The 27,245-nt window shown below is 40.1% G+C and overlaps 1 protein-coding gene across 5 annotated transcripts; it reads left to right on the top strand.

Annotated features, from left to right (window-relative positions):
• The first annotated feature begins 10,159 nt into the window (after positions 1–10,159).
• On the top strand, positions 10,160–26,585 carry ZNF283 (zinc finger protein 283). 5 transcript variants are annotated; one of them, XM_010372451.2, is made up of 7 exons: positions 10,160–10,305; positions 10,628–10,801; positions 11,067–11,145; positions 14,168–14,231; positions 18,333–18,420; positions 20,557–20,683; positions 24,626–26,585. In XM_010372451.2, the coding sequence occupies exons 4-7, from the start codon at positions 14,218–14,220 to the stop codon at positions 26,326–26,328; spliced, it is 1,932 nt and encodes a 643-aa protein (XP_010370753.1). In that variant the 5' UTR covers positions 10,160–10,305; positions 10,628–10,801; positions 11,067–11,145; positions 14,168–14,217; the 3' UTR covers positions 26,329–26,585. The 5 variants fall into 5 exon arrangements, with proteins under 5 accessions (XP_010370753.1, XP_030769428.1, XP_030769427.1 ...); XM_030913567.1 differs by lacking the exon at positions 10,160–10,305 and adding an exon at positions 10,486–10,551; XM_030913568.1 differs by lacking the exon at positions 14,168–14,231.
• Positions 26,586–27,245: the final 660 nt, after the last annotated feature.

Raw genomic sequence — 27,245 nt, forward strand, 5'->3', positions numbered from 1 at the left:
GCGTGGGGAGGTGAGAGGCAATAAATTGGCAACGGAAACAGATGACATACTTCGTTTTCAGTTATCAAATTTCGAAAACTAAAAATGTAGATGGTACACAATATTGTTGAGAATGTGGGGAAATGAGAGCTTTCACACATAGTGGGTGGAAAGGACTACAGCTCTTTTACAGTTTTGTGTAGTAGCATTCACAAAGTGTGAAAGCAAAACCCTAAGCAACCAGCATTTTTACGTACAAGAATCTAGCCTACCAAAATGCTGGCATGAAAGACAAAGATGTGGGTACAGTAATGCTTACCAAAGCCATGTTTGTAATACTGAAGAATTCAGTTCGTAATACTGAAGAACCTCAATGTTCGTTTTCTGAGACATTGTTAGTCTGTGCTGGCCAATATGATAGCTATTTGTGGCTACTTAAAATTAAATTTATTGAAATTAAATAAAATTCAAAATTCAGTTTCTTACTCACACTAGCCATGTTTCAAAGGCTCCTTGGCCAAGACAGCTAGTGGCTACTCTATTGGACAAGAGGGATATAAACATTTCTAATATCACAGAAAGTTAAATTGAATAGTGCTGGGTTAGGTAATAATTCAACGTTAAAAAGAATTAAATCCATAACTGACATGAAGTGAAATAGAAGAATGTGTTGAAGTGGAAAGGGCAAATGGCAGAATTATATAGATAACATGATCCCATTTCTGTGTAAAATAGGTGTGTCTTTATATATACATTCAGTGTACAGAAAAATCTGGAAGAATACCTGAAAATATTAACTTTGGTCATTTCTGTAGATAGGGAATGAGTAGGGGGACACTTTCATTTCTGACATTATTTATCATCAGTTGTTTGAATATTACAAACTACAACAATTAACTGAAGGTTGCTAAATTCAAATAAATATTTTTATTACTTATTTTGAAAGATTTTTGGCTGCCTTCTACTATCTCAGCGATGTACTCTTTCTTGAAATACTGAACTACTTTAACTTAATAGACCTCCCTCATTTCTATTTTATTTTTTTTTCTTTTTTGAGACGGAGTCTCGCTCTGTCGCCCAGGCTGGCCTGCAGTGGCACGATCTCAGCTTACTGCAAGCTCTGCCTCCTGGGTTCACGCCATTCTCCTGCCTCAGCCTCCCGAGTAGCTGCGACTACAGGTGCCTGCCACCACGCCCGGCTAATTTTTTGTATGTTTAGTAGAGACAGAGTTTCACCGTGTTAGCCAGGATGGTCTCAATCTCTTGACCTCCTAATCTGCCCGCCTCGGCCTCCCGAAGTGTTGGGATTACAGGCGTAAGCCACTGCGCCGGTCCTGATTTCTGTTTTACCTCCTCACTGAAAAGCATTAGAACATGTCTACAGCGGTACCGCTCTGAATGCTCCCAATCTGGCCTGAAAAGCATTAGAACATGGAATTACTTCAGTGACTAAAAAGTAAAACAATAAGAAATTGATTGTGGCTCAGAAATAGTGAAATCAGTTGGATCAGTTTAAAATCCCGTATACATAAGCATTTTTTTAAACATTTTTCTTTTTACTTTGTAATTACAAAGGCAATGCATGCTTATTACATAAAATAAGAATATAGAACAAGTGCAATAACAGAAAAGATCCCTGTAGCCCGTGGAGTGGTTGAAAATGGATGATTGCTCATGGGTATCAGTGTCTTTTTGAGGCAATGAAAATGTTCTAAAGTTGATTGTGATGATGGTTGCATAGCACTTTGAATAAACTAGAAACTACTGAATTCGGCCAGGCACGGTGGCTCACGCCTGTAATCCCAGCACTTTGGGAGGCTGAGGTGGGTGGATCACGAGGTCAGGAGATCGAGACCTTCCTGGCTAACATGGTGAAACCCTGTCTCTACTAAAAATACAAAAAATTAGCCGGGTGTGGTGGCGGGCGCCTGTAGTTCCAGCTACTCGGGAGGCTGAGGCAGGAGAATGGCCTGAACCCGGGAGGCGGAGCTTGCAGTGAGCCTAGATAGCGCCACTGAGCTCCAGCCTGGGCAACAGAGTAAGACTCCGTCTTAAAAAAAAGAATATTAGCCAGAGTAGCTTGTAATACCAGCTACTCAGGAGGTTGAGGCAGGAGAGTCGCTTGAACCCAGGAGATAGAGGTTGCAGTGAGCTGAGATGGCACCATTGAACTCCAACCTGGGCAACAAGAGCAAAACTCTGTCTCAAAGAAAAAAAACCAGAATCTACTGAATTGTACACTTTAAATGGGTGAATTTTAGGGTATATGAATTATATCTCAGTAAAAGTATTAGAGAAAAGCAGTCATCTGCATTAACTAGTTAACCACCTGGAAAAATAAAGTAACTTTCATCTCTCACACATTAAAACAAATAACATTCGCAACATGCGTAACCTAAAAATAGACTACCAGAGTACTTATCAAATTACAAATTGATGTTATTGTAATTTTGGTCTATAGGCATGACAGCCAAAACACAAATTATGAAGTAAATAGTTAATAAATTATAGAAAATATAAAGTGTGTTTCAGTAAACTTCCCTCCCTCACTCAAATTTAAGTAGCAAATAAACTAAGGGAAAATATTTCAGATACAACAAATAGATAATCAATAAATTTAAAACAAATCAACCTATAGATGAATACAAAAATGTATAGAAATAGGTAAAGAATATACACCCTTAAAAGGAAAAATTGAAAATGACCAATAAATATTTGAATGCATATCTAAGCTTATGAGGAATAAAAGACATGTAACTATTATAAAAATAAAATGTTATCATTGGTTTAAGGACTGGGAAAGGGTCAAAACAATTGTAAATTTTAAGAAGATATTCATTCATAATACTTTTGGTGGGAGGAATCCACTTACAACCTTTCTGAGAGTAACTTTACATAAATATTGAAGAGAAGCATCTCTTTTAATTCAGGAATCCATTTCTAGAAATGTAGTCCATGAAAATCATTGAAACAGTGAAAAATGTATAAAACATTCTCTACAGCAGTGTTACCCAACCTTTTCGGCACTAGGGACCAGTTTGGTGGAAGACAGTTTTTTCCACAGATGGGAAGTGGGGGATGGTTTTGGGATGATTCAAGCACATTAAATTTATTGTGCACTTTTTTCTTTTATTGTTATTATGTTATAATATATAATGAAATAATTATACGACTCACCATAATGTAGAATCAGTCTGAGCCCTGAGCTCATTTTCATGCAGCTAGACTGTCCCATTCGGGGGTGATGGGAAACAGTGAGAGATCAGCAGAAATTAGATTCCCGTAAAGAGTGTGCAACCTACATCCCTCATATTGCAGCTCACAATAGGGTTTGTGCTCCTATGAGAATCTAATGCCATTACTGATCTGACAGGAGGTGGAGCTCAGGCAGTAATACAAGCAATGGGAAGTGACTGTAAATACAGATGAAGTTTTGCTGATTCACCCACCATTCACTTCCTACTGTGTGGCCCAGTTCCTGACAAGCCATGGACCGCTACCTGTCCGTGGCCCACAGGTTGGGAACCTTAGTCTATAGGAATATTTATATTAGTTAAAGCAGCAAAATATCTAAAGAAAAAACAAAAACATACAGGTAAATTAAATTTGATAATCCACAAAATAAGTAACCATGATAATGTAGAATTACCTTGCTCAATATGGAAGAATATTCATAAGCTATTAAGAAATGAAAAATACCAGTTACATGAGAATATGCAAGGGGTGATTATAATTTTTGGGAAAAAAGATACACAAGGATAAACATTGAAATTTTAAGTATTTAAAAAGTTATATTCTGAAACTAATCGTGAGCTAATTTTAGCAAATAGATAAACATTTTTCAACTCAATTTTCTCACCTTTCAATGGGATAATTACTGCCACCATCTGTTTTTTTTTTTTTTTTTTTTTTTTTTTTTGAGATGGAGTCTCGCTCTGTCTCCCAGGCTGGAGTGCAGTGGCCCGATCTCCGCTCACTGCAAGCTCTGCCTCCTGGGTTCACACCATTCTCCTGTCTCAGCCTCCCAAGTAGCTAGGACTACAGACGCCCGCCACCATGCCCGGCTAATTTTTTGTATTTTTAGTAGAGATGGGGTTTCACCACGTTGGCCAGGATGGTCTTGGTCTCCTGACCTTGTGATCTGCCCGCCTCGCCCTCCCAAAGTGCTGGGATTACAGGCGTGAGCCACTGCACCCAGCCACCACCTGGATTTTTTAACAGAATAGTGACTAAGCCCTGAGACACTGAAACACAACCATCTCAGGTCAAAGCCTTATCTTACCATTTTAATAGCTGGGAGACCATGGGCAAGCTTCTAGAAATTTGTGTGTGTTTCATTTATTCTCCTTGGCATACTCCAGTAGAACAATAATACCATATACAGATTTTTGTTGTTGTTGTTTGTTTTGGGCTTTTCATTTTTACTTGAATTAATTAATTCCTATGAATCATGTGTCAATGGGTGTGGTACTCAGGAAGCTCATATCTCCTCCAGGCTGCTGGACCAACCGTGATTCTGTCACAAAAGTAGAAGGAGATGGCTGTTGGGTGGGATCCCACCAGTGATTGTCACGCTGGGCACAATATCCTTCAGAGTTGAGGGAAAAAGAAAGACATCTAGATTTGCTGGGGGGTCAGTAATTATGCCAATCATCTAAGCTGTCTCAGAGAACTCTTAGAGGAGGAAATCCAGCCAAGTGATATTTATGAATCAGAAGTAAGCTTTCATAGAAGAGGACATGAAGTGAACACCAGAAAGTGATGCTTCCACACCTTTGATCCTCCATCCTTTCCTCTCAAAGACTTCAAGCACTTTCCCCTCTCCAGGCCTTTGCTCTTGGAATTCTGTCTTCCCTTAAGACTTTGCCCTCAGTATTCATTCTCATTTTTCAAATTTCAGCTCAATTATTAGTTTATTTTACAGGTCTTCCTTACATCTACATTTAAATCATGGTTACTCATCACTGGCCCTTATCACTCATCACAGTGTGTAATTTTATGTTTGTTTATATTTGGATTATACTGTCCATTGGCCAAACAAAATGTCCATTAGAGCTCCCAGCCTCTGATTATTTGTCTATCCCAGAGCTGGAAAACTATGGCCCAGGGGCCAAATCTGGCCTGCTATCTGCTTTTCACAGTGAATGAGCTAAGAGTAAGAATGGCTTGTGCATTTAAAAAATATTTTTTAAAAAGATGAATAACATTTTGTGACTGGAGAATAATGAGATTTAATAATCTGAGGTCGCATCTCAAGGAACTAGAGAAACAAGGACAAACCAAACCCAAACCCAGCAGAAGAAAGGAAATAACCAAGATCAGAGCAGAACTAAATTAAACTGCAACAAAAAAATACAAAAGAGAAATGAAACAAAAAGCTGGTTCTTTGAAAAGATAAATAAAGTTGATAGATCATTAGCAAGATTACCAAGTAAAGAAGAGAGAAAAATCCAAAGAAGCTCAATCAGAAATGAAGCAGGAGATATTACAACTGACCCCACAGAAAAACAAAAGATTGTTCAAGGCTACTCTACCAACAACAACAACAAAAAGACTCCAAGACCAGACAGATTCACAGCTGAATTCTACCAGACATTCGAAGAAGAATTGGTACCAATCCTATTGACACAATTCCACAAGATAGAGAAAGAGGGACTCCTCTCTATGAAGCCTGCATCACCCTAATACCAAAACCAGGAAAGAACATAACCAAAAAAGAAAACTACAGACCAACATCCCAGATGAACATAGATGCAAAAATCTTTAACACAATATTAGCTAACCGAATCCAGCAACCTATCAAAAAGATAATCCACCATGATCAAATGGGTTTCATACCAGGGATGTAGGGATGGTTTAACATATGCAAGTCAACAAATGTGATACACCACATAAACAGAATTAAAAACCAAAATCACACGATCATCTCAATAGACACAGAAAAAGTATTCAACAAAATCTACCATTCCTTTATGACTAAACTCTCAACAAAATTGGCATACAAGGGACATACCTCAATGTAATAAAAGCCATCTATGACAGACCCACAGCCAACGTAATACTGAATGGGGAAAAGTTGAAAGCATTACCTCTGAGAACTGGAACAAGACAAGGATGCCACCTCCCACCACTTTTTCTTTTTTATTTATTTATTTTATTTATTTTATTTTTATTTTTATTTTTTTTTTTGAGACGGAGTCTTGCTCTGTCGCCCGGGCTGGAGTGCAGTGGCCGGATCTCAGCTCACTGCAAGCTCCGCCTTCCGGGTTTACGCCATTCTCCTGCCTCAGCCTCCCCAGTAGCTGGGACTACAGACACCCGCCACCTCGCCCGGCTAGCTTTTTGTATTTTTTTTTTTTAAGTAGAGACGGGGTTTCACCGTGTTAGCCAGGATGGTCTCGATCTCCTGACCCCGTGATCCGCCCGTCTCGGCCTCCCAAAGTGCTGGGATTACAGGCTTGAGCCACCGCACCCGGCCTTCTTTTATTTTTAATAACAATACTGAGTGTCCTAGCCAGAGCAATCAGACAAGAGAAAGAAATAAAGGGCATCCAAATCGGTAAAGAGGAAGTCAAATTGTTGCTGTTTGCTGATAATATGATTGTTTACCTAGAAAACCCTAAAGACTCCTCCAGAAAGCTCCTAGAACTGATAAGAGAATTTGGCAAAGTTTCTGGATACAAAATTAATGTACACAAATCAGTAGCTCTTCTATACACCAACAGCGACTAAGCTGAGAATCAAATCAAGAACCCAACACCTCTTACAACATCTGCAAAAATAAAATAAGATAAAATACTTAGGAATATATCTAACCAAGGAGGTGAAAGACCTCTACAAGGAAACTTCAAAACGCTGCTAAAAGAAATCATAGATGACACAAACAAATGGAAACAAATCCCATGCTCACGGATGGGTAGAATCAACATTGTAAAGATGATCACACTGCCAAAAGTAACCTACAAATTCAAAGCGATTCCCATCAAAATACCACTGTCATTCTTCACATAACTAGAAAAAACAATCCTAAAATTCATATGGAACCAAAAAACAGCCCGTATAGCCAAAGCAAGACTAAGCAATGGAGGCATCCCATTACCTGATTTCAATCTATAAGGCCATAGTCACCCAAACAGCATAGTACTGGTATAAAAATAGGAACATAGACCAGTGGAACGCAATAGACAACTCAGAAATAAACCCAAATACAGTCAACTGATCTTCAACAAAGCAAACAAAAACATAAAGTGGGGAAAGGACACCCTATTTAACAAATGGCACTGGGATAATTGACTAGTCACATGTAGGAGAATGAAACTGGATCCTCATCTTTTACCTTATATAAAAATCAACTGAAGATGGATCAAAGACTTAAATCTAAGACCTGAAACTGAAAATTCTAGAAGATAACATTGGAAAAACCCCTTCTAGACATTGGCTTAGGCAAGGATTTTGTGACTAAGAACCCAAAAATAAACGCAATAATAACAAAGGGCCTGGGACTTCATTAAACTAAAGAGTTTTTGCTTGGCTAAAGGAACAGTCAGCAGAGTAAACAGACACCCCACAGAGCCAGGGAAAATTTTCACAATCTATATATCTGACAAAGGACTAATATCCAATATCTACAAAGAACTCAAACAAATTAGCAAGAAAAAACTAACAATCCCATCAAAAAGTGGGCTAAGGACATGAATAGACAATCCTCAAAAGAAAATATACAAACATAAGAAAAGATGCTCAACATCAGGGAAATGCAAATCAAAATCACAGTATGATACCATCTTACTCCTGCAAGAATGTCTGTAATGAAAAAAATTAAAAAAAATAGCTGTTATTGAGGATGTGGTGAACAGGGAACACTTCTACACTGCTGGTAGGAATGTAAACTAGTAAAACCACTATGGAAAATAGTGTGGAGATTCCTTAAAGAACTAAAAGTAGAACTGCTATTTGATCCAGCTATCCCACTACTGGGTATCTAGAGGAAAATAAGTCATTATACGAAAAAGATACTTGTGCACACATATTTACAGCAGCAGAATTCACAACTGCAAAAATGTTTAACAACTCAAATGCCCATGAATCAATGAGTGGATAAAGAAACTGTGGTAGATACAGACAGTGGAATACTACTCAGCCATAAAAAGGAATGAATTAATGGCATTTGCCTAGATTTATTTATTTTTTCTTTCTTTCTTTCTTTTCTTTTCTTTTTTTTTGAGACGGAGTTTCACTCTTGTCGCCCAGGCTGTAGTGCAGTGGCGCTTTATTGGCTTGCTGCAACCTCCACCTCCCAGGTTCAGGCAATTCTCCTGACTCAGCCTCCCGGATGGCTAGGATTATAGAAACCCACCAGCATGCCTGGCTAACTTTTGTATTTTTAGTAGAGATGGGGTTTCATCATGCTGGCCAGGCTGGTCTTGAATTCTTGACTTCAGGTGATCCAGCCGCCTCAACCTCGCAAAGTGCTGTGATTACAGCTGTGAACCACCGTGCCCGGCCTGGAGACTATTATTCTAAGTGAAGCAACTCAGGAATGGAAAATGAAACATCTTGTGTTCTCACTCATAAGCGGGAGCTAAGGTGTGAGGATGCAAAGGCGTAAGAATGACACAATGGACTTTGGGGACTCAGGGGGAAAGGGTGGGAAGGGGGTGAGGGATAAAAGACTAAAAATTGGGTGCCATGTATACTGCTTAGGTGATGGGTGCACCAAAATCTCACAAATCACTGAAGAATTATCCATGTAACCAAACACCACCTGTTCCCCCAAAACCTATGGAAATAAATTTAAAAAAAATTAAAAGATCCCCAAAATATTCAGAATAGTACTTGTGGGAGTCATTGAGCAAGTAACATGGGAAGAGAGGAGGCTGCTCCCACCAGTGGTTTTTGGGGGGAGCAGATGCTGATGATAATGAAGTCCCAGATGGGAAATGGGAGTGGGTGCCGAGGAAAGCTCATGGATCCTGCAGATGAGGACTCAGACCCACGATACTGGATGAGGCATCTATGTCATCATGGGAGTCAACCAGGGTAGTGGCCTCAGCTGAGGCAGGGGAAAAGCTGGGATCCAGGTGCTCTAGTCTTCTCTTGATAAGCAAGAGAGACCAGGAGGTGAGAGATGGCAGAGCATGAGACAGGTGATACCAGTGACCAGAAAGAGCCCCTAAAAGGTAACACTTCATTTTCTTTCTGTTAGTTCTAATGTAAAATTTTGCTTTAATATTTTCAGGTAATTCTTTTTTAAAAAAATATTTATATCCAAAGGTTCTTACCACACCAACCTCAGGCCCAATCTTTTCTCCCTAACCTCAGAATCAGTTAGTTGTCTCCTTTAAAACCTTTCTCTCTCTCTCTCACACACACACACACGCACACACACAAACACACACACGAGAGAGAGAGGGAATATATAGTATTGTTTTTGGTGTATGAGTGTGTGCTTCAGAATAAGTGGTTTCATACCCTACAAAAAAAGAATGAGATTCAAATTTTATAATCAAGTTTTATTGGAACACAGCCACGCTGGATCGTTTCTGTATTGTTTATGGCCGCCTTTGCACTGCCATAAGTCTCCGTGGTCACAATATCCACTCACGACCACTTGTTGTCTTTCAACAGCGGCATATAAAATCTCTAACACAGTTCATCTCACACCTAATGAAACAGACACACACAGGCATAAATTTAGAAACCATCCTATGAACATAAACAGGTCCACGCAGGGTCCCAGACACCGAATCGAACAAACAAACTACCTCAAAGCAAGACACACCCATCTGTTCAACTGCCAGACACTGTTCCAGGCGCTCGTACCCAGGTAAACTGGTAGTGTCGCGCAGGTCATTTCCAGGGACCTTACCCTGGATTCCCCTGCTCGCTCAGGTCTAAGTCCCCAGACACCTCAGTCCCATCTTTGCCTGTTCTAGACTCCAGAATGCGTTCCTTAGTGAAGGCTGAGAACCTTTTAATTCGCTCTCAGTCAACCCCAAAGACGCTCAAGCAAAGGATGGAGCTCCCAGGCATCCTCGGAAAAAGCGCCTTTGACCGGTGAAGCCGAGTTGCATGCTGGGAGCATCCCTCCTGTCCCCGTTTCAACTTCCGGAGACTATCCCGCTGTGGACTACATTTCCCAGAAGTCTCCGGGGCACAGGTCTTTTAGGGGCGGGGCGAGTTTGCCTGCCAGAAACACTCCCGGTGGCTCCTCTCCCAGCCTGGGAGCGTTTCCAGGCTCTTGTTTCCCATCAGCCTCTGGGTCCAAACTAACCACGGATCTCCGGGTCCTTTTCCGGTGTCCTTAAGGTTCTTGGACTCTGCATGGTGAGTTGGTCGTGTCCGTAGAAGTAATCAGCCCGGGTGAAGCTGGGAGGGCTCGACTGGCTTTACCGGGGCCCGATTGGAACCGGCAGTGAGGGTGGGGGTGGCATCGGGGGCGCTGGAGATGGGGAGGGCTGGGTCACGGACAGGGCGTGTCGTGTCCGGATCCTCAAGCCTGTGTGCACGCGAGCAGCCGAGGGATAGTGTGTCTCAGACGGCGTGGCAGGGCCGGGGCGTGTCTCCGCGGAGGTGGGTGCAGTTGTGAATGTGTGACGGGGTGATGGGGTGCGTGGCCGTATTTGTAAGTGTGATTTGCTTTGACCAGATGCTCTAGGTTCCCTTTAGGCTGTTTTTGGGCCTGCCACGGTTAAATGACTGCGAGAAAGAAGTCTATGCTAAGCCCTGTAATGAACGTTTCAAGCAAGAAGGATGAGAATTTTAGATCTGGAAGTGTCCTCGCGACAGGATCTTGTCAAGACCTGATGGGGAAGCTCTAGAGGTAGGATTCCTACAAGAGGCACCTCTAGGATCTCTTTGGTGGTGAGCCAGCTACATGTTTCAGAGCCACTGAAACCAGACCGCTGTCCCCAAGAATTGCCCTCAACACAGAGACAGACTCTAGCCTGCCTTTTCGTTCCGTTTGGTTTTGTGTGGATGAAGGCAGAAGTGGCCCTAGAGGGTGTTTTGCTCTTGTTTTTTCTTTTTTAATTAAGTCTGTGACGCTCTAGAAATGCTGATGTCTCATGTTACTGTTTTTCCCCCAGTGCTGCCAGGTTGCCAGATTTCTAAGAAGGAGCTCGAAGAGGAGAAAGGAGTTTTGCATATTTAGAAATCAAGGTTCAGGTGAGGTTTTTTATACATACATTTTTTTATACATATACCTACAACTACCTTTGAATCTAGGTCATGAGAACATTTTCTTTCCTTGGCCTGAAAGATCTTGACTGGGTCTTCCCAGTCACATGACCTGCCATGCTGGTACGTATTTCCTCCCGGTTGCCCCCTATTGTTCTTCTCAATTCTTACCCACCTGTTCACATGGCAAATTGTTCAGATCCTTCAGTGCACTGAAGAGTTATAGAAAGGCACCTCTTGTAGATTGCTATTAGAGCATTATTTTAAACTACGATTATTTGAAGAGATTAGTATTTAGGTGATGTTATATACAAACTTTTATGTTTTCTGTAGTCATAATTAAAATTTTTTTTTTTTAGTTTTTTTAGAGACAAGGTCTCACTCTGTTGCCCAGGCTGAGTGCAGTAGTAAAGTCATAGCTCACTGCAACCTTGGAGTCCTGGGCTCCAGTGTTCCTCTGGCCTTGGCCTCCCAGTGTGCTGGGATTGCAGGTGTGAGCCACCACGCCTGGCCCATAGTCATGATTCTTAAAGCAAGGCAAGGTATAAGGGATTTTAAGTAAGGGAACGTTTCTGGCAGTATATGACAATGTTGTCTCCTTCTGTGAGGCTTTTAGGGGTGGAAATATGATTGAGCTCTGAGCATAGGGATTTGTGATTTGCACCAACAAGAGTGGGGACTTTCAGATAATCTTTAGATAGAAGTCTGTAACATTGTCAAGCATGGCTTGTTTCAAGTCCAGCTTTGTGTGGCATGTAAGAAGCCGAACTATGTTGTAGTTAAAATGAAGGCTCTGGGGTCGCGCATGGTGGCTCACGCCTGTAATCCCAGCACTTTGGGAGGCCGAGGCAGGTGGATCACAAGGTCAGGAGATCGAGACCATCCTGGCTAACATGGTGAAACCCCGTCTCTACTAAAAATACAAAAAATTAGCCAGGCATGGTGGCGGGTGCCTGTAGTCCCAGCTACTCGGGAGGCTGAGGCAGGAGAATGGTGTGAACCTGGGGAGTGGAGGTTGCAGTGAGCCAAGATTGCACCACTGTACTCCAGCCTGGGTGACAGAGAGAGACTCTGTCTCAAAAAAAAAAGAAAAAAAAAAATTAAGGCTCTGGATCCAAAGTATCTGAATCCAAATCCTGGCTCTGCCTGTTGGTAGCTGTGTGAACTTAGATAATTGATTCAGGCCCTCTGTGCCACATCTATAAAATAGGGACAGAATAGTACCTACCTAATGGAGTTGTGATGATGTAAGATGAGTTATTATGTGTAAAGCTTCTTAGAGCAGTGTCATCCCCATGATATGGGCTTACTGAATATTGAGTTGCTATTATTGGGCCCTTCTAGATTATTTCCTGTCAACTTTTTATAGATTAGAGTAAGAGAAATACGAAGTTGATTGTGACAGGTGCTTGCAAATTAACAAAAAAGTGGGGGCTGAGTGTGGTGGCTCACACCAGTAATCCCAGCACTTTGGGAGGCCAAGGCGGGTGGATCACAAGGTCAGGAGTTCGAGACCAGCCTGGCCAGCATGGTGAAACTCCGTCTCTACTAAAAATACAAAAAATTAGCCGGGATGGTGGCAGGTGGCTGTAGTCCCAGCTACTCGGGAGACTGAGGCAGGAGAATTGCTTGAACCCAGCAGTTGGAGGTTGCAGTGAGCTGAGATCGTGCCACTGCACTCCAGGCTGGGTGACAGAGTGAGACTCCGTCTCAAAAAAAAAAAAAAAAGAAAAGAAAAAAAAGTGACCAGATATTCAAATGATCTAGGACAGGAAAACTTAAAAAAAAAAAAGCAGGGTCTTGGCCTTTTGCTGAAGCTGGAGTACAGTGGCATGATCATGGCTCACTGCAGCCTTGGCCTCCCAGGCTCAAGCGATCCTCCCACCTCAGCCTCCCTAGTACCTGAGACTACAGGTACGTGCCATGAAGCCTGGCCAGTTTTTGGATTTTTTATAGAGAGGGGATTTTACTATGTTGCCCAGGCTGGTCTCAAACTCCTGGACTCAAGCAATCTACCTGACTCAGGCTCCTCAAGCGCTCGGATTACAGGTGTGAGCTACTGTGCCCAGCCTTAGGACAGGAAGTCTTAACCTGAGGTCTTCTTGTTCATTGACAAGCTTCTAGGTGACCAAAACCCCTTGAAATCGAGACCAAATTTTTGTAAATATATGTAAATGTGTTTTTTTTAAGTGGGCAAAGTGTCTGTAATTTCATGAGATTATCAAAAGTGACCATGACCCAAAAAGATCTAGCTCCATTGTTCTGGAAAAAAGACTGTAATTGCTGAGAAGGAGCTTGAAAAAAATTAGTCCAGCTGGGTGCAGTGGCCCATGCCTATAATTCCAACACCTAGGGAGGCGGAGGCGGGTGGATCACTTGACATCAGGAGTTAGACCAGCCTGACCAATATGGTGAAACCCCAGCTCTACTAAAATTACAAAAATTAGTCGGGCGTGGTGGTGTGGGCCTGTAGTCCCAGCTACTCAGGAGGCTGAGGCAGGAGAATCGGTTGAACCCAGGAGACAGAGGTTGCTGTGAGCCAAGATTGCGCCACTGCACTCCAGCCTAAGTGACAGAGTGAGACTCCATCGCAAAAAAAAAAAAAAAAAGAAAAAAAATTAGTGTCCAATAGAATGGAAATAGTCAAGTAAATTGCAGTATATCTAGTGATGGAATGATATGCACCTAATAAAAATTAAGTTTATAAAGAGTCAAAGGAAGGAAAAATATAAATGATGCAATTTTAAGCAATCATTATAGTTATAAACAAAAGTGCTCAAGTATATTGTGTTACCTGTCAATCCCATCTAATAAGACAGGGTTTTGGAAGATGTATTTCAAGGATTACATCTAAAATGTTACTTTAATTCTTCATTCAGTGAAGAAGTGGAGAGGTGCAGCCATACTTATTGAGTATCTGCTGTGTACCAAATACTGTTTTTTGTTTATGCACATTTATTTTCTTCCTCAGACTTTGAAGGTGGTTTATCTAATTTGTGTTGATTTACAGGAGAATCTTGACAGTGAATATGTCTCATTACATTGAATAACAGCTACAGGATGTTCAAGAGCTGGTAGGTGTGAATTGTATCGGGCTCACTGATTTTCAGTGTTGGCGCCGTTTGTTCAATTTTCTTCATGACTGAAATATATCCCTCCTGTCACTCAGTTTTTTACGTTTGGAAATGTCTTTGTAGTTCCAATTATGGAATTAATGCAGGCTTGGTCCAAAAAAACCTCAGCAATCCAGGAGACATATCGAGAAGGAAGCTAAAAATCGCATCCTCTAGAGTTAATCATTTTTAATGTTTTGGTGTTTTTTTTCTTTTTTGAGTAGTAGTGTCTCACTCTGTCACCCAGGTTGCAGTGCAGTGGTACAGTGTCAGCTCACTGCAACCTCCACCTCCCAGGCTCAAGCGATCCTCCCACCTCAGAGGGAAGGTAGCTGGGACCACAGGTGTGTGCCACCATGCCTGGCTAATTTTTCCTGTTTTTGGTAGAGCTGGGGTTTCGCCATATTTCCCAGGCTGGTCTTGAACTCCTGAGCTCAAGCAATCTGCCTCCTCTGGCCTCCCAAAGTGCTGGAATTACAGGCGTGAGCCACCGCACCCGGCACTTTGGAATATTTTTGTTTAAATCCTTTTTCCTTTGAGCCTATGGGTCTGTTTTGTTTTTTGTTTGTTTGTTTTTTTCTGAAGAATAAAATTATAGTAATTGGTGATGTAAATGAAGACTCTTTAGTTCTTAGTTTGAAAAAGAAACAACCCAGATCTAGGTTGTATGTTAATTTTGAATATTTAGGGATAAGAGGGAAGTGCTAGTGATTCCCTTATTTGAAAATCTTCAACTATGTACAACTTCTGGGAATATAGAAATGTCATTTAAAAATGAATTACCAGGCAAAAAGGAGTTTTAGAATTATATTATTTTAAAGGTTACCTCTACAGACAATGGCAATAATCTCCAATATAGAGCCATCTTACAAAAAATACATTTTACAGATAATATTTCCAAAGACAGGTGTAAATATCAGGAGGTAGAAAAAGAAGGTTGTGGCTGTAAATGTTTAAACCACCAATTTGTACAGAAGAGTAAGACTGAGCCACTGGTTAAGTTCTCAGCTTGATACCTAATCAGGTTGTATTTTCTGATGCAGCCTAATGATGCTGAATCTCTATGTATCTTCTGGGAGGAAGTGGTGTTTTCCTCTGCATGTTTCTGAGAACCTGTTTTTCTCACATTGTTATTTAGGAAGAGTACAGGCTCAAGGCTGACCTGTGAAATTTGAGTTTGTGTTATAAGAAAGCAGGTCTGAGAAGGACACGTTTTACTGTGAGCAAAAGAGAGTAGCATTAAGTTTCTTTGTTATAACAGGATAAGGGACAGTAATATTCTTCATTTTCTTTTCTTTTCTTTTCTTTTTTTTTTTTTTGAGATGGAGTCTCGCTCTGTCGCCCAGGCTGGAGTGCAGTGGCGCGATCTCGGCTCACGGCAAGCTCCGTCTCCCGGGTTCACACCATTCTCCTGCCTCAGCCTCCCGAGTAGCTGGGACTACAGGCGTCCACTACCATGTCCAGCTAATTTCTTGTATTTTTAGTAGAGACGGGGTTTCACCATGTTAGCCACGATGGTCTCGATCTCCTGACCTTGTGATCCACCCGCCTCAGCCTCCCAAAGTGCTGTGATTATAGGCGTGAGCCACTGTGCCTGGTCATTTTCAATAATAATGATGACAACGTGGGCAAGCCTAGTGGCTTACACCTGTAATCCCAGCACTTTGGGAGGTCAAGACAGGAGGATTCCTTAAGCTCAGGTGTTCAAGACCAGCCTGGACAACACAGTGAGACCCTGTCTCTACCAACAATTTTAAAAAATAATAATTAGCAGGGCATGGTGGCATGCACCTGTGGTTCCAGTTACTGGGGAGGGAGGCTGAGGTGGGAGGATCACCTGAGTCCAGGAGGTTGGGGCTGCATTGAGCTGTGTTTCTGCCACATCATTCCAGCCTAGGCAACAGAGCAAGACCCTGTCTCTGAAGAAAAAAAAAAAAGACAACTTATAAACAATTATCATATACCATTCAGTATTTTGTATGGATTTCTTACTCTTCTATGGTGAACACTGTTCTCACCCCTCTTATTGATGGGGAAAAAGAAGTGTTGAGAAATTGGTAACTATCAAGCTCAAATTCACATCCTAAAGATCTGACACCAGATCTTTTATCTCAATTTCAACAGAATATACTTCCCACATTATGTTAGTCACAAACCTGCCTGCCTAAGGAATTGATCATATATGTCTTTCTTCATCAATTAATATGAACCAACACCATCATAACCAATGAGGGTATGGTGGGTCATAATTTATTAAACCTTTTGTTTACTATTACCTAGTTTCTCATTTTTAGTGATCAGAAGTTATTTTTGGTTGAATATCCTTGTGTATTCCTCTTGTGTGCTTCTTTGTTCTTCAGCAATTTCTTAAGGATACATTTCTAGAAGTGAAGTTTTGGGTGAAGAATTTGCCCCAAATGCCTGACCCTGTAATACTTGTACTTAGGGGGTAATACAGTGTTTGGAAGACATAGTTGTTACCTTGGAGACCAAATATGCCTTGGGGTAAGTGTAAGGCAGTCAGCAGCCAGCAACAAAAGCCAGTAGGCAATCCAGGGGACCTGCTTTAGGAACTCATAGGAAGGGAGTTATAAGCAATACTGTTGAATCATGATCAAGTATTTGGAGGCAAATGGAATTTATTCTGTAAAGTTTATACTACTAATGTTAGTTGCAAAGTGAGCCTAATAGGATCAGGTGATTCAGCAGTTATCTGGAGGATACCATGTTTAAGACAGGTTCAGATACAAAATAAATCTATCAGTCAAGATAAGAAAAGCAGAATCAAAACCTCATTAATGGAGGGCGAACAAAAAAAAAATAATAGGCCGGCCACGGTAGCTCATGCCTGTAATCCCAGCACTTTGGGAGGCCGAGGCGGGCGGATCACAAGGTCAGGAAATCGAGACCATCCTGGCTAACAGGGCGAAACCCCGTCTCTACTAAAAAATACAAAAAATTAGCTGGGCATGGTGGCGGGCACCTGTAGTCCCAGCTACTTGAGAGGCTGAGGCAGGAGAATGGCGTGAACCCAGGAGGCGAAGTTTGCAGTGAGCCGAGATCGTGCCACTGCACTCCAGCCTGGGTGACAGAGCGAGACTCCGTCTCGAAAAATAAAATAAAATAAAATAAAATAAAATAAAATAAAATAAAATAAAACCCCCAAAAAATAAAAATGAAAAGAAAAGATGAAATTCCCCAACTTATGCTATGGATATATTAATATTATTACACTAATATTATTCTATTAATATATCCATGGCATAACTTGGGGAATTTCATCCATTTTTTTTTTCTAGGCAAGACATAGGCATATGTAGAAATTATACAGTTCCTGTAATGCATGGCCATGGTTACAATGATTATGTGGATTACCTAAACAAAAAACATGATCATAATGAAAAGATAATGTTATTAATATATATAGATATGTAATTTTATTTTTTATTTTTTGTTTCTTTCTTGAGATGTATAACTCTAAACATTTTTTATCTATTGATGTGATTGTCAGTCTTTCTGTATTGATATGTATGTATTTTATAAATGTAATCATACCATAAATCTCATAACCTCCTTTTTCTATTGAGTATATCTTATTTCCCTAAGTTAGCATGTACTCATTGCATGATGTTCCGTGTCATGAATATTACTGATATATGCATTGGAAAGTCAGCTTTTTGGGTTCCCGATGAATTCTTTATACATTCTGTCCAGCTCCCCTGTCTTGATCAACTTCTTTCAGTCCTGAGCCCGTGAAGGACATTCTAGCGTGGACCATGACAGGTATTCCTGAGAGGTAGGAATGGAAGGAGGATGATCCGATCTCCTGGGCAGGACTGAATCGTCAGATCCCAGGTCCAGGTTCACATCCTCAGAACCAGACACTGCCAGAAACCTCCCTGCTGAAGAACTTTGGGGTTTAGGTGAAAGTTTGGATTCCATAAATGGCACGTGGGGTGTGTAGCAGAAGCAGGCATGGAGAAGATAAGATCTTCTATTAGCGTAAGTCAGGATGGGATCACTGAGGCACACCTGGTTTAACACTTCGTTTTCCCTCCCCAGTTCTGGCTTTTCTGGATTCTGTGCTTCACCAATAGAGGAATCCCATGGAGCATTAATTAGTTCTTGCAATTCCAGAACCATGACTGATGTAAGTTGGTATTTTTCTCTCCATGAAATACTGTGATTTTCAGGGCGTGTGAATCTTTTTTTTTTTTTTAATTTTCCTAAAGCCTTCTCTCTGACAGAACTCCATCCCTGAACCCGCTTCTCAGTTCTTCCTATTCCAGTGGAGGATGGTGCCAAATAGCTTAGTGTCCTCCCCTTGTAGCCCTCCCCTTTTTAATCAATGTCATATTAATTGAAGATGTTACTTAACATCTCCTGTGTTCCCAGTCTTCTAGTAAGAGCAGTGATAGAGCAGTGGCATCTTCTGAGGGAAATACTTAAGCTTCTGTTAAGGATAACTCAAAGAAATAGTTAACAACACACTTTTACTTGTATGCAAAGAAAACCAATAGTGCATTGATTTCCTCCATCAAAGGCACCAACGTGAGTCATATAAAGGAGGAAAGGGAAGAGAATGAAAGACTGCAGGGATTTTGAAAACAGCAGTATTTTTTAATTTAGGGTAAGATGCTGATTTTAGAAGGTGGCTACCAAAGACACTCTGTCATTAGACAGCTGGATGGTCACCTGGAAGAGTGATGTTAGTTGTTTATGCATTCTCTGGGAGCACTTTCATGTTTAACCATCTTGACTGTCTTGGGTGATGCCTTTTGGTATCATCTCTGATTGGCCACATCGGCACCATTTCCCTTACCCGAGTTTCTCATTCCCATGTCAGGTCTGCAGTGTGATTAGTTAGTGATGAGGGTCCCATTGGACCACATGCAAAACCTTGGAACTTCTCCATAGACCCAAGTTTTCCACAGAGATAAGATGGACTTTGGGGTTTCTTGGTCTCAACCTCGGTTTATGTGAAGTTGCATGTGTTGGGAGGCGCTTCAGATTAGAGAGAGGGGAGTTAGTGGTTCTTTCCAGGAGTTTCCTAAGAGATGAAGACCAGTGTTCTCTGGAGTCACCAAAGGACTCCATCACCAGTGGATTTTGAACCAGTTGACTTTGAAATCATTTTGTCATCAACCAGGATGTGTAGGTCATGAGTGACATTTGTGTCATGTGCAACATCCTATATCAGTGTCTTCATGTGTCCTGTATCAGCATCCTCTAATTCAGGAACAAGTAACGTACTAAGCGAGGGGTAGTTGATAGTAACAGATAAGATGATGCCTAAGGTCTAGATGATAATATATTTCCACAATCAAGAAAATCTACAGAAGTTTTGTTCAGCCTAAATGTACAGATGTAATTGAGTGATTAAGCTCATGTATTGAGAGGATAAAATGAATTGCAACAAATAAAAAAATTTATTCATCATAAGAAAAAATGCTTATGATGTAATCTAACAGTGATGTATTTGAGTCTTGTTGATAGTCCCTAATTTAATGGGAATCGGTTTTATAAAATAAAGATTTTGTAGTACATTTGGGAAAAAGTTTTCATGTTTTCCTATTTCTTTCTTTCTTTTTGAGACAGAGTCTTGCTGTCACCCAGGCTGGAGTGCAGTGGTGCAACCTCGGCTCACTGCAACTTCCACCTCCCAGGTTCAAGCGATTCTTCTGCCTCAGCCTCCCAAGTAGCTGGGATTACAGGCATCTGCCACCACACCTGGTTAATTTTTGTATTGTTAGTAGAGATGGGGTTTCACATGTTGGCCAGGCTGGTCTCGAACTCCTGACCTCAAGTGATTTGCTCGCCTCAGCCTCCCAAAGTGCTCGCGATTACAGGCATGAACCATTGCACCAGGCCTTGTTTTTATTTCTTAAAGGGGAAAGATGGTGAGCAATTCACTTTTACAAATAATTTATGAGAAAGGCACGTAGCACATTGTCAATATGCATGATGTATACACACATGCACTTTTTATTTAACAGAGAAGAAACTGAGATTTTAAAAATATATTACCAGACAGGTCTGGATAGCTGAGTTATCTTATAGCATCCGGGAAGTTTTTTCTGCTGTAACAGGAGTCTTCTAGAACATGTTGACATTCTGCTTTAGTCACACTGATTTTCTTGCTTTTCCCTTCCTATATCAGAGGCTTTCAGCCTCCTTGATTATTGTATTTCTCCCCTTCTTTGTAGTTTATCCTTCATACCCTCTTTTTCCCTCTTGGAAGTGTTTTCTTTAATTTCACAAGTAATACATGGGTTTTTGGTTTTAGGGGTTGGTGACATTCAGGGATGTGGCCATCGACTTCTCTCAGGAGGAGTGGGAATGCCTGGACCCTGCTCAGAGGGACTTGTACGTGGATGTGATGTTGGAGAACTATAGTAACTTGGTGTCACTGGGTAAGGTCATCTGCCTGAAATAATTTAGTCTCCTGTTTGCATCATCAGTTTTCTGCACTGGAAATTCCAGGGCTATCTTTGAAGAAACCAGGTGAATTTCTTCTCCCCCTTCCCAAGGGTATGTTTTTATACTTGCTGGGTTAGAAATGGGTTCGTTAAACACATTGACCTTCCCCATCCCTCAGTGAGCTTTACACCATTCTTGGGCCCTCCCTACAATCACCTCTCTCCTTTAATGGCCAAGGGGCTGGATTTGCATTATAGGACATTTATTTTGTAACCATTGTCAAAGAAACCAGATTTTATAAATTCTGCAAGTATTATATCGAATATCTACTTCTGGCCAGCCTTGTGCTGAGCACTATTAATTGAATCATGAACAAGTTTTAATAACTTGCCTATTTTCATGCAGTTTACTTTGTAGTAAAGGAGAAACATCAAATAAGTAAGTGAATAAATAAATAGTGTGTAATGAACCAAATTCTTTGGAAAAGGTAAACAGTGTAAGGGAATAGAAAATGATGGGGACGGACAGGGCTAATTTAGATAAGATGGTCAAGGAATGCTTTCTTGAACAGATGTTCAATAGAGATATTCAAGCTATGTGAATATGTGGGAGAAGAACAGATCAATCACAGTGAACAGCAAATGCAAAGGCCCTGTTGTTGGAAAGGAACTTTACCAGAAGTCTAGGGTAGAGTTATTAAAGGAATATGTACTAAGAAATTACTCCAGGGAGATAGGAAGGGGCCAGATAATGTATTGTTTTGTTGTTCTTGTTTGTGGAATTTGGATTGTTTAGTCTCTTTCAGTTTGAAACAGTTCACATGTCTTTCCTTGACTTGCACATATGTCTGTGATGCTTTTAAAGATTACAGGCCAGTTATTTTGTACAGTGTTCCTCAGTTTGGGTTTGTCTGCTCTTTCTTCATGATTAGATTTAGAGTATGGATCTTTGGCAGGATTATCACAGAATCGATGCTGCATTCTTCTCCCTGCATTTTGTTGGGTAGTATGAATGATTTGTCATTACTCATGTTATTCACTCTGAGTACTTGATTAAGGTGGTGTCTGCTGGCTTCCCCCTTGTGCAGTTGCTTTTTTTCCCTTCCATAAGTATTTTATAGGGAGGAACTTTGAAACTATTGAATATTGTAGAACTGGGCACAGTGGTGGCTCAAACCTGTAATCCCAGCACTTTGGGAGGCTGAGACGGGTGGATTGCTTGAGGCCAGGAGTTCGAGACCAGCATGGGGGGCAACATGGCAAAACCCCATCTCTTTAAAAAATACAAAATAATTAGCTGGGCTCTGGTGGTGCACACCTGTAGTCCCAGCAACTGGGGAGGCTGAGATGACTGGATTGCTTGAGCCTAAGAGGTTGAGGCTGTAGTGAGCTAACATTGTGTCACCACACTCCAGCCTGGGTGACAGAGCAAGACCCTGTCTCAATAAATAAATATTGTGTTCCTCTTCAAACTTTCCATTTATTCATATGTTGGATTTCTAGTCAATGGGCTATATTCTGTTTTTTCTGTTATTTATTTTGAAGCTCAAAGTGTTGGAGCTTGCTCCAGATTTGGTCAGTGGGAATCCTTTCATGATATGGCTTTTTGGCATACTCTTTTAAGTACCTCCTGATTTTCTGATAAACAAGGTGTCAGAGGTTCATCTTGTATGAAATTTCTCTGCTCTAGTTTTATAATCAGCTATTGCTTTGAAATGCCGGGTTACTTTAAGACAGATTTATAGTTATTATTTTATGCATTTGTCTTTTAAATCAACAAATCAAAAGTACAATAATACTAACTTTTATATTTACTAATGTAGTTACCATTACCAATGTTCTTTATTTCTTCTTATGGCTTGTAATTACTGTTTTGTGACCTTTCACTTTCACCTGAAACACTCCCTCTAACATTTCTTCTAGAGTAGGTCTACTGGTAATCACCTCTTTCGGCTTTTGTTTTTTCTGGAAATGTCTTAATTTTACCTTTATTCTTAAAGGACAGTTTTTGCTGGTGTAGAATTCTTGGTTGACAGTGTTTTTTCTTTTGGGACTTTTCAGTATACCATCCTACTACTTTCTGTTCTCCATGGTTTCTGATGAGAAATTAGCTGTTAGTCTTGTTGAGGATTCTTGTATGTGTTAGGCTTCTGCTTTCTTCCTGTGTTCTGAAGTCTTTTTGTCTTTGGGTTTCCATAATTTGACTATAATGTGTCTAGATATGAGTCTCTTTGGGTTTATCCTGCCTGAAGTTGTTGCGTCTCTTGCATATGTGTATTCCTGCCTTTTGTCAGATTTTGGAAGTTTTCAGACATTCTTTCTTCACATTTTTTTTCTGTACTTTTATCTCTCTTCTGTTTCTGGGACTCTTAAGATGTGTATGTTGGTGTACTTGATGGTATCCCATCAATCCCTCCGGCTCTCTTCATTGTTCATTATTCCTTTTTCTTTTTGCTCCTCTAGTGCAGTAATTTCAAATGACTCATTTTCAAGTTTGCTGAATCTTTCTTCTGCTGAATCCACTACTGAAATTTTCATTTCAGTTGCTTTACTCCAGAATTTGTTTGGTTCCTTTTTTTTTTTTTTTTAATAATTTCTATCCTTTTATTGATATTTTCATTTTGTTCATATATTGTTTTCCTGATTTCCTTTAGCTCTTGGTCCATGGTTTCTTTAGGCTCATTGAGCATATTGGATAGTTCACTCAATGTCTAGGCTTTCTCTGGAATGGTTTCTGTCAAATTCTTTTTTTCTTGTGAACGGGCACCCTATTTTCCTGTTTCATTGTATGCTTTGTAATTTTTTGTTGGAACTGGGCATTTTGAGTATAATGTGGTACCTCTGGAGATTCAATTTTCCCATTCCTCAGGCATGGCTGATTTCTGCTTGTTGAGGGCTGGAGCTGTCAGACTTTTTAAAACTCTTTTGGCAAATTGTATATTCCTTATTGTATGTGGTCACTGAAGTTTCTGTTCCATCATCTCTGCAGTCAGTTAGTACCAGACAAAGATTTACTTAAATATCTGGCTATAAAAAGGGGGAGAAGAAAAGGTCCATTAGCCCTTTAATCTTCCAATAGATGCTTCTGGGGAAAGCTTCTGTGACTGATGGAGCTAAAATCGAGGCAGTCATCTGTGCTGGTCCCTCAAAGTAACACAAAACCCACCAAACTGCACAACCCTGAAGTTTTTGGAAGACAAAGTCACACTGCCCACCCAGGTCCCAGCTGGCTGTTCCAGGAATACAGGCTGCTGCCCTCCCCAAGTTGTGGTGGGGCTGAGAAGTAAGGGATGTGATTAGCTGGTACACACCATATCTGTGAACTTCTCATACTATGTTACATTAAAATCATTGCACTTTGAATAATCTTTTATCCATGCGTAATTTTGTAACATCATACACCATATCCACCTGTTTCTACAAATAAAGTTGTATGGAACATAGTCTTACCCATTTGTTTATATGTTTACATATTGTTCATGGCTGCCTCGATAAAATGACAGAGTTGTGACTATTGAGTTGTTAAGACAAAAGAGTTGTTAGACAAAACAAAATCAGCCAAAGCTCATTATGATAAGAATTTGATTCCCATTAAGATACATACCTAGCAGGGGACACTGGATGACCACAGCTGGGCACATAAGGGCTTGACTGATGGAAGCTGACATTTGGTTTCAGGCAACATCAGCATGGGAAAATGAGGGACTTGTTGAAGTGAACTTTGTGGAATCCTCCAGAAAACTATAAAATCAGAACATTAAGATCACAAGAGCTGCAAAATCAAGGCTAAGTTTGTTATTTAATAGGGGAGTGCCTTGATACTCAGGAGTGAGTTCAGTAAAGTCACCTAATTTGTCTTTTATTTCTACTGTAGTTTTTTTTCTTTTTTTTCCTAGTGAAGGAAATAAAATATGTGGTTTTCTTGTTTTCTTTCAGATTTGGAGTCAACAACATATGAGACCACAAAAATATTTTCAGAAAAGGATATTTTTGAAATAAATTTTTCCCAATGGGAGATGAAGGAAAAAAGTAAAACCCTTGGCCTTGAGGCATCCATCTTCAGAAATAATTGGAAGTGCAAAAGCATATTTGAGGGACTAAAAGGATATCAAGAGGGATACTTCAGTCAAATGATAATCAGCTATGAAAAAATACCCTCTTACAGAAAAAGTAAATCTCTTACTCCACATCAAAGCATTCATCATACAGAGAAACCCTATGTTTATAAGGAATGTGTGAAGGCTTGCAGTCATGGCTCAAAACTTGTTCAACACAAGAGAACTCATACAGCTGAAAAACACTTTGAATGTAAAGAATGTGGGAAGAATTATTTAAGTGCCTATCAACTCAATGTGCATCAGAGATTTCATACTGGTGAGAAACCCTATGAATGTAAGGAATGTGGGAAGACCTTTAGTTGGGGATCAAGTCTTGTTAAACATGAGAGAATCCATACTGGTGAGAAACCCTATGAATGTAAAGAATGTGGGAAGGCCTTTAGTCGTGGCTATCACCTTACTCAACATCAGAAAATTCATATTGGTGTGAAATCTTATAAATGTAAGGAATGTGGGAAGGCCTTTTTTTGGGGCTCAAGCCTCGCTAAACATGAGATAATTCATACAGGGGAGAAACCTTATAAATGTAAAGAATGTGGGAAGGCCTTCAGTCGTGGCTATCAACTTACTCAGCATCAGAAAATCCATACTGGTAAGAAACCTTATGAATGTAAAATATGTGGAAAGGCTTTTTGTTGGGGCTATCAACTTACTCGACATCAGATATTTCATACTGGTGAGAAACCCTATGAATGTAAGGAATGTGGGAAGGCTTTTAATTGCGGATCAAGTCTTATTCAACATGCAAGAATTCATACTGGTGAGAAACCTTATGAATGTAAAGAATGTGGAAAGGCCTTTAGTCGTGGCTATCACCTTTCTCAACATCAGAAAATTCATACTGGTGAGAAACCTTTTGAATGTAAGGAATGTGGGAAGGCCTTTAGTTGGGGTTCAAGCCTTGTTAAACATGAGAGAGTTCATACTGGTGAGAAATCCCATGAATGTAAAGAATGTGGAAAGACCTTTTGTAGTGGGTATCAACTTACTCGACATCAGGTATTTCATACTGGTGAGAAACCCTATGAATGTAAGGAATGTGGGAAGGCTTTTAATTGTGGATCAAGTCTTGTTCAACATGAGAGAATCCATACAGGGGAGAAACCTTATGAATGTAAAGAATGTGGGAAGGCTTTTAGTCGTGGCTATCACCTTACTCAACATCAGAAAATTCATACCGGCGAGAAACCTTTTAAATGTAAGGAATGTGGGAAGGCCTTCAGTTGGGGTTCAAGCCTAATTAAGCATGAGAGAGTGCATACTAATGAGAAGTCTTATGGATGTAAAGACTGTGGGAAGGCCTTTGGTAGTGGCTATCAACTTAGTGTTCATCAGAGATTTCATACTGGTGAGAAGCTTTATCAATGTAAGGAATTCGAGAAGACCTTTACTCATGGCTCAAAACTTGTTCATGAGAGAACTTGTGGTAATGATAAACCCTACAAATATAAAGAATGTGGGGAAGCCTTTCTGTGGACAACTTACTCAAATGAGAAAATTGAAACCGATGAAACCTTATGATTGAAAGTTGTAACAGAACATTTTGTGTGTGTGTACAGACAACTCATCATAATAGGAACTCTTACTCTTAAGAAACCTTGTGAATGTAAGGGATGTGCAAAAGCCATTCATTTCTGTTTATGGACAATTATCTTGCTATCTAGCAATTCATACTAGTGAGAAATACTTTGAATATAACTAATATGAAAAGGCCTTTAGACTTCTGTACAGTCTTATTGGATATCAATTTATACTGATGTAAAATCATTTAAATGTAAGGAATGTGTGAAGATCTTTATTCATGACACAAAGTCTGATTAACATCAGATAATTGGTATTTGTTAAAAAGAGTTTAAATGGAAGGAATGTGGGAAGGACCTAAACTTAATTCAGTTCTTGCTGCACATCAGAGAATTCATACTGCTGTGGAATCCTATGCACATAAGGAATTTGGGAAGGCTTATAGATATAGTAAATATCCTAGAGTACATCAGAGAATTCATCCAAATGAGAGATCATTTGAATTAGAATTATAAGAAGGCCTTTAGACAGATGCTATTCAAATTATTATCCAGAGACTGGTGCGGTCATAAAATTGTCATCTGTCAATCATGAGATAAATGTGGAAAGTCAGTAAATATTTGGAACTTTTATAGCATTTTGACATTTCCATAACATTCTTATTCTATTTTACAAAATTATCAGTCCATAAATGATTGAGAATTGAAAACAAAGTTTGTTCTCTTCCAGAAATAATTTTAGAGACAAGACTCACATTTTTCAAGACATGAGACAAGTCACATTATAATTTAATTTAAATAAGAAATTCTTCGCTTGCACCTCTCTGATTAGAATAGCAGAAGTCATACTATAGCAAGATTTGGCAAATGAGGGAATCAAAATTTTCTAATGCCTGTAACAGCATAAGATAATTTATA

Source organism: Rhinopithecus roxellana, chromosome 12 (assembly GCF_007565055.1).
Source record: "Rhinopithecus roxellana isolate Shanxi Qingling chromosome 12, ASM756505v1, whole genome shotgun sequence".
Lineage (NCBI taxonomy): Eukaryota > Metazoa > Chordata > Mammalia > Primates > Cercopithecidae > Rhinopithecus > Rhinopithecus roxellana.

What these genes read in the sequence shown, in the direction of transcription:
- ZNF283 (XM_030913566.1), top strand. Translation starts at nt 18,283, where the DNA reads ATGGGATCACTGAGGCACACCTGGTTTAACACTTCGTTTTCCCTCCCC. An exon ending in ATTCCAGAACCATGACTGAT is followed by an intron (nt 18,421 to 20,556) that starts GTAAGTTGGTAT and finishes TTTTGGTTTTAG; the next exon opens with GGGTTGGTGACATTCAGGGA. An exon ending in TAGTAACTTGGTGTCACTGG is followed by an intron (nt 20,684 to 24,625) that starts GTAAGGTCATCT and finishes GTTTTCTTTCAG; the next exon opens with ATTTGGAGTCAACAACATAT.